This window comes from Solanum stenotomum, unplaced genomic scaffold (genome assembly GCF_019186545.1).
Source record: "Solanum stenotomum isolate F172 unplaced genomic scaffold, ASM1918654v1 scaffold30050, whole genome shotgun sequence".
Taxonomy (NCBI): Eukaryota; Viridiplantae; Streptophyta; class Magnoliopsida; order Solanales; family Solanaceae; genus Solanum; species Solanum stenotomum.
In genome coordinates, this window is record NW_026030777.1 from 8705 (window position 1) to 16663 (window position 7959).

The window sequence follows — 7959 nt, forward strand, 5'->3', positions numbered from 1 at the left end:
CATAACAGGGAAAACAGGGAGAAAATTGAGGGCTAAAGTGAGAGATATTAGTAAGAATTTAAAATCTATAAGAGATGAAGAGATGGATGTTGCTGCTCAAGAGCTAATTCAACTTTGTAGGAATACTAAGAAGTGAATCTTATGATTCAATTAAAAAAATAATATTGTATGTGAGGTATTTTGCTTATCTTCAAAATATATTGAGGTTGAAATAATGAGAAAAACATAGAACACTATGTAGGATTCAAATTTCCATGTAGGATGCCACGTATCATGCGTATGTCTATTTGTTCAACTTTATACATGTTTAAGTTTCTAAGCATAAATGTGAGTTGAAGCCAATTTAAAATGCATATTTATGTATTAGGTCTTTAATATAACTAGTACAACAATAACAACACCATTCTTTGTCCCAAACATTGTTGGGTTGGCTACGTTTATTTCACATAAACATTACATCAACTATAATCAATCAGCATAAATGTCTACCTCAAAGGTTTCCTTGAAAGAATTGGAGAAAGGGGAAGAGTTTTGGACAAATTTGCACCACAACCAAGAATTCTAAATCATTCGAGTACCGGAGGATTGCTAAAGATGATGATGGGAAAATTCACAGAGGATTTGGCTATGTTTATTTCACATAAACATTACATCAACTATAATCAATCAGCATAAATGTCTACCTCAACGGAATTATCTAACAAAGCTATTGAATCAGACGAAAATGTCGTAGAACTTCCCATGATCTGATGAACAATCGGTTCAGATTGAAGAGGCTGAGGAGGTACTTCTAGCACTTCAACTTCGCCTTCAAGCATTTCTACTACTTTACTCATAGAAGGGCGTTGTATTGGATTTGTTTGTATGCACCATAATGCAACTAAACTCAGCTTTCTAGCCATCTTCTTTTCATCATCATTCGCTTCTTCATCCACCAAAATCTCTTTCCCTTTGTTGAACTTATCGTAAATATTATAAGGAAAGTATTGGCTGGAATTCTCTTCATTTGCAACTTCATTTCTCTTCAAGTCCAACATTTCCATTAGCAGCATTCCGAAGCTGTAAACATCAGCTTTGTATGAGATTGCTCCAATGCTTCTGCTGATCAGCTCTGGAGCAACATATCCAATCGTTCCACGAGCAGCTGTGAGAGTGACAATGCTCTTATCTGTTGGATATAATTTCGCAAGCCCAAAGTCAGAAATCTTTGGAATGAAATTCTCATCCAAAAGAATGTTGTGTGGCTTGATGTCAAAATGCAAAATTCGTACATCACAGCCTCGATGCAAATACCCGATTCCTCGAGCCACTCCAAGAATAATGTCATACTTCCTTTGCCAACTTAACAGAGGACTTCCTTCTTGATCAGTGCTGATGTACTTATCAAGTGATCCATTGGGCATGAAGTCGTATACAAGAGCACACTTTGTTCCCTCAACGCAATACCCCACGAGTCCAACCACGTTGACATGATGAATCCTTCCGATGGTAGCTACTTCATTCATGAAATCTTGCCCACCGGCTTTAGGCTTGCTCAACATCTTCACTGCTACATCCCTTCTACTTTGAAGCTTTCCTTTGTACACAGTTCCGTAACCCCCCTCGCCTAATTTCTCTTTGAATCCTCTTGTCATTCTCTTTATGTTGGAGTAATTATATCTAATAGGCATGAAATTGTTTTGTGTTTGCAAAAAGCCTTCAATCGTATCATACATTGACAAATGCCTCTTTTTGAATTTGTACACCAGAAATGCAATTACCAACGGAAGACCGATCACAAATTTTGCTTCCAAATACACTGCACGTTTGAGAAGTCATAACGAGCCATAGAGATGATAAAACACATGATCAAAGGAATGTTAATATGTGTCCATCCAAATAACATATAGATTGCTAAAGGGATATATAGGAGCTTACACACGAAAAGCTGACGTAGCGATAGAGTGATCTCTGGTTAGATTAAAGTGCAAACATTTTAGAATGAGAGATCAATGGAGAATTAAAAGTATATGTAGATAAAAGTTTGAGTCCTCACCGGAAATCCATTGCAATAAACCTACAAAGACGTGCAAAAATTAAACTGTAGTGAGTGAATGTTGAGATTATAATTAAAAGTATATGTAGATAAAAGCCTTGAGTCCTCACCGTGATGGAATGGACTAGCACCTACAAAGTCGTGAAAATAAATTAAATTATAGTGAGTGAATGTTGAGAATATAATTAAATAATAAAAATGTGCTCTATCTAACAACTAAAGTATTTAGATGAAATGGTCACATATTTCAACAGTGAATCCATTGTTTTCCTAGTTTCTTACGTATAAAGGATGGAAAAGAATGTTACCCCACAAATAATAAGAAAACTCAAATCCATAGAGAATCGCTTGATGAATATCAGAAAGGGAAATGTTGTTAATATTAGGCCATGAGGTCAAGCCTATAAATTCTGCTCTGCATCCATCACTCACTGCAGAAGCATTCATTTCTCCAATCTTTAAGTAAGTGAATCTGCTTAATTTGCAGCCACTAATTTCCACAAATGTCGAGTCATTAACAGCAGATGGACAGTTGAACATGAAAATGCGCGCTGCTACTCTACTCACTGTTGCATAATAGTATGCATAATAGTATAACTGGAAGTATTGGTGGGAGGTAAGCTTAGAAGGTATGAGAGAGCATAGATCATCTTGTGTTTGTAAAGTCGGATCTACTAGGTGAATTGTCTGATTATCATAGTCGATGCTTTGAACGTGCAACTTCTTGGAGGATAACCATATAACTGTTTGGTTACCTTCACAAGCTAATTCAAGTCCTGAAAAATGACAATGTTTTGGATCGGTGTTTAAATGAAAAGGGTGTCTTATGTTACGGATATCGCCACAAGCAGAATCAGGACACTTGATCTTCCAAGCATTGGATGTTTGCAGAAAGATGATTTGAAGGATTAATGTAAAGTATTTAAGCTGAGAGTTTCCTTTAGACATTTGTGTATTACTCAGGTTCAGCTAAGACGTCACAATAATTGTTGTTATATTATATATAAGAGAAATGCAATTATTGAAGCTTTGTGGACTTTTCATTACCAATATTACTCCTTTGGGTCCCAAACCAATGGAAGAGCAAGAAAAACACCAAGTACTGTATTATAAATAGGGCATATCATAGTATTGTTGAGACATTCGGGTCATGAATTTCAGAAACTGAATACGAAAATACAACGTAAAACAATTTAGTTTTCAATTATTTTTTTATTAAAGGTAAAATCATAAAATTCGAAATAATATATAAGATAATAAATTTTCAATTTTTTTTTTTTTATTATTTACCAAACTAGACCAAAAAAAACAATTTACAGTTTTTATTTCCAGAAAGATCCCTAATCCCCAAGGAGTGAACCTCGCCAAATGATCAAATGGATCACGCATGCCCATTTTTTTATCTTCTGAAAATAAAAGTCATTCCCCAGAGATAAGGTTGACACACCCTTTTTGTTTTTTTCTTAATAATAAAGTATCTTTTTTGACTAATTTAATATGTGTGCGTAATCCATTACGACACGTTAATACTTAATAGATTTGTTATATATATATAAATTTTAGGAATAACAAATATAAAAATCATATTAGCGTTTTAAAGCTACAATTTTGATATTTGCGCTTATATTTGCTATGGAGCATCTGATTTGTATAAATCGGGCATCTATATCTAAGAAAATTGTGTTTTTATATGAATATGCTCCTTGTATTAGGTTAGAGTGGCGAGCGAGATTAGGAGAGAGAGGAGAGAGGCGAGCGAGAGAGGGCATAAAGTGGAGAGATGTGAATTGTATAAGTATATCGGTTAGATAATTGTATATATGCAACTACTATGTATATGTATCAATGATTGTGTTTGTATATCTACATAATATTTGAATTTGTATACAGTAAAATCGAGTTAATATACAATTGAATCGAGTTAAAACATTTGCATTTGTATATCAAATCTCTCTCGCTTCAAACAAACACAAATTGTACATTGTATTTGAATAATTTGTGTTTGTATAAGTGTGAGAGAGAAAGACAAAAGAGAATTGAGGAGAGGAAGATTTGTATTATTATAATTATAAGTGTATAGGACGGAGAGATTTGTATTTTTATATACAGTCTCTCTCGCTTTATACAAATACAAACACAATTTATACAATTGTATTTGTATAAAATTGGGAGAGGCAAGGGAGAGAATTGAGAGTGGCGAGCGAGATTCAGGGGAGAGAGGTGAGAATGACAAAGTATTTACTACGAATTAGAACAAAATAAAACTACATCTATTACATTTATTTTGAATTAATAATTTGCTATAATGCACAATTTTCCCTATAAATAAAGCCATAAAATAATATACAACCCGTACTAAACTAGCTCACAACCAAGTTGAGCACCCAATAATTTATTTACAATGTACTCTGTACGTACTTTATTCATATCAATTTATATGATATAATTTGCATTAACAAAAAATTTAAGAAAAAAAACTAAAAATATATACGAGATATTTTAACAAATTTACCTAAAATTAGTTCTTTTTAAAGATAATGATACAAAACATACTTGACTATCACTTTTTTCGCAAGTTTCATATAGTTAAAGATAAAAAAAAAAAAGATGAAACATTTGATAACTAAGGTATGATATTGACTTAAAAAAACTCTAATTCAAATATTTTTCGACCATTAACTATTCTTTTAATCTACTTAATTATAGTCTTATAGATACTCTCTCTAAGCACGTAAAATTTTTTATTACCTATAAAGTCACCTTCTTTAAATGTGCCTAAATTTTCTTCTTTAGTATTATTCTAAAACAACAATCACACATGTCGTCACTTTGCATTAAATTTGGCTAGAAGTCTACATCCAATCTATATATATATATTAATATAAAGCAGGAATATAAGTCCGTTGATGTGCCACATTTCATAGATCAGGAATAATATTATTTTTGTGATTTTTTTGGTCTTTTCTCTCTCATCTCTATATTTATTTTATTTAAATTAAATTTTTAATAATTTTTAAAGTCATTAAAAAAAAATTAAGTAACTGCTAATTTTAAAAAAATAAGTAACTGCCAATTAACACTCCCTTTCACCATGAAAGTCCAAAGGACCTCCTTCCTTTTCTTACTTATATCACACAAACACTCACATATATATAAAGCTAGATAAAAAAAAAGTGATGTGTCACCTCTCAATGGCAATGGCCAAGGATTCTATTTTTTTTGTTTAACATTTTCTCTAATTTTTTTCAATTATTTTATTTTATAAAACCATCTCCTTAATTCATACATCTTCAATTACATAAATTCAAATATGAATTAATTTAGTAACATATATAACTCCTAATAACCTTTCATATTCATAACCTTCAAATTATTTAATATACAAATTTATAACTCCTAAATATTACACTTATAAAAACCTACTTTGAGACATTTATGATGATTATTTTATTTTCATTTTTCTTATTCTTCATCTTTTGTCTCTTTGATTGGTTAATTTTTTTATCTTCTTTTATGTAATTTTGCAGGAGAGAGATATATAAGGAAGAATGTTAGATATTTTTGCATAGTTTGATTTTACGAGGTAAAATGATTTGACATATCTAATACTTATAATTATCACTTTTTTCTATTGTAATTATATCTCTTTGATTGGTTAATTTTTTTGTCTTCTTTGATCTGATTTTGCAGGAAAGAGATGTATAAGGAAGAATGTTAGATATTTTTGTTTAGTTTAATTTTATGAGGTAAAATGATTTGACATATCTAATACTTATAATTATCACTTTTTTCTAATGTAATTATACATTTAATATAATTTTTTTGGATTCTTGATGATACTAATCATTATTTTTTTATTTCTCTTTTGCTTCTTTTTGTAGTTTCTTGAGATTTTTTCTTTGCTTATTCTTGTAGTTTCTAAAGACTCTGATTGTTTTTACCCCTTCGTCTCTTTGTAGATTTTGGAGAATTGAATTATGTTATGTTGAGAACATGATCCTTCTTTCCTCTTCAAATCATAACTAAATATTCTTTAATATTTTTGTTTGATTAGTTAACTTTAATTTTATGTTTTTATTGTTGTTGTTGTTATTGTAAGGATTGTTTATAATTCTCCAGTCAAATCTCCAATGCAACAAGAGATGATTGGTTCCTTATCAACTTAGTTAATTGAAAAACCACCAGTATATCTTAGTTTTACTTATCTGAAATTCAACTTCGTCTAACAATCTCTTTCTACTCACTAGCTATAGAATTGCTATACGAATATATAATAAAGATAAGTAACAAAAAAAGTAATATTTCAATGTATTTGTACACCAGAAATGCAATTACCAACGGAAGACCGATATCAATGTATCTCAATGTATTTGGTTCTAAATCTTTAAGGAGAAATGTATCTCAATGTATTTGGTTCTAAATCTGATATCAATTAATAAATAGTTGGATAATAAGTAATTATTTGAAAATATATATTGAATTGATAGAAATGGTATTAATGTATGTCTCATTAGATAATTTTTCCTTGATTTATTATAACTCAATTATTTTGACCAACTCAAATTCAATTTAACCAGCCCATTCACCACCCATAGTCTTAATAATCACCTAATTAAGATGGATTCAAACACTTATCTCATTAACTAAGCAACACAAGTAAAATTTTTTTACCATTTTCTAACATATGATTACAATTATATGGACAGTAAATATTATATTTGGTAAAAGAATTATGGGAATACTTTATTTAAGAGCTCTTCCCGTCTTGAGATGAGAAACAAGTGAAACAGAAAATTAAAATAAATCAAACTTCTTTATTCTTATTTTGCTCCAGTTCTTGTCAATGGGTTCTTTGGATCAAATCCTTAATGAGTAAGTATCTTTTCCATTACTTTTTATTTCCTCACACAATAAAGAAGTAGAAATTAATGAGAAATCTTGTTAAAATGTTTTTTTTTTAAATATTTCATTTTATTTCGATATATTATATAGTCATAATAAAGAAAAATAATAGTTTTATAAGATACTAAAAATTGAAAAATAACAAATAAAATAATTAAAACTTAATAAAAGTTAGATCGATTAGGTTAAGACCTACATTTTAGTCCATTTAAGCCCCAAGTAACATTTGGACAAGCCAACAACACATTTATTTACTAAGAGAAAATAAAAAGGCCCCTAATCTATATCCGAATTTCCAACTACACACTTTAACTTTACGGGAGTTCTATCACCCCCTGAGTTGCTTAAAGTTGAAATAATTACACCGGTAAAAAGCCACAACCACATTTATGTTGACCTGTGCATTTCACATGTTTGACACATGGAGATTTGATTAATTTATTATTCTTTTTTTTTTTTGTAATTCCTTTCCCCTTTTTCCTATACTCTCTCAATTTCTTCAAATCCTAAAGTAATTTCTTCTCCCAATTCCTTCAAACTCCTAAAGTAACTTCACCATTACATTAAACATTTAAGTCCCTCAAAATTGGATTGTGAGGAACAAAGATGAATAGTGATATTCACTCTTTGCTCGTCGTAAAACTGAAAAACAAACTAATCGTTGTTTCGTCAAGGTTTTGCTTTCTTCGTCGGAGCTCGCTAGTCGGAGAAGTGCAACCGCAAGAGAATAAAGGTAGATTGGGGGAGGGTTTTTGCTGGTGGCGACAGCGGTGGCTGCTGGTGTGGCATTTCGCTGGTCAGTCAAGCAGGGAAAACCTAAAAACAAACTAAAAAAAGTGAGGGGAGGGAAAGAGGGATAACGAACAAATGCATATTCTCTCAGGGAAGATGAGGAAGAACCAATGTAATTGATTGATAATTAAAAGATCTATAAATAAATAAAAAAATATATATATATTCTCATTTGGGAGTTCAAATGGATTTGATTTAAACCTAATTTGATTTTTTCTCAAATTTGATCC

At 30.7% G+C, this 7959-nt stretch overlaps 2 protein-coding genes across 2 annotated transcripts; both read right to left on the bottom strand.

Moving 5' to 3' along the window:
- Positions 1-627: 627 nt before the first annotated feature.
- On the bottom strand, positions 628-2298 carry LOC125851785 (rust resistance kinase Lr10-like). Its single transcript, XM_049531533.1, has 5 exons — positions 2250-2298; positions 2146-2166; positions 2036-2056; positions 1918-1950; positions 628-1798 (listed from the first exon to the last, which is right to left on the bottom strand). The coding sequence occupies exons 1-5, from the start codon at positions 2296-2298 to the stop codon at positions 663-665; spliced, it is 1260 nt and encodes a 419-aa protein (XP_049387490.1). The 3' UTR covers positions 628-662.
- A 7-nt stretch (positions 2299-2305) lies between these two features.
- Positions 2306-2999, bottom strand: LOC125851786 (uncharacterized). Its single transcript, XM_049531534.1, has one exon. It carries the CDS (start codon positions 2981-2983, stop codon positions 2306-2308), a length of 678 nt encoding a protein of 225 aa, XP_049387491.1. The 5' UTR covers positions 2984-2999.
- Positions 3000-7959: the final 4960 nt, after the last annotated feature.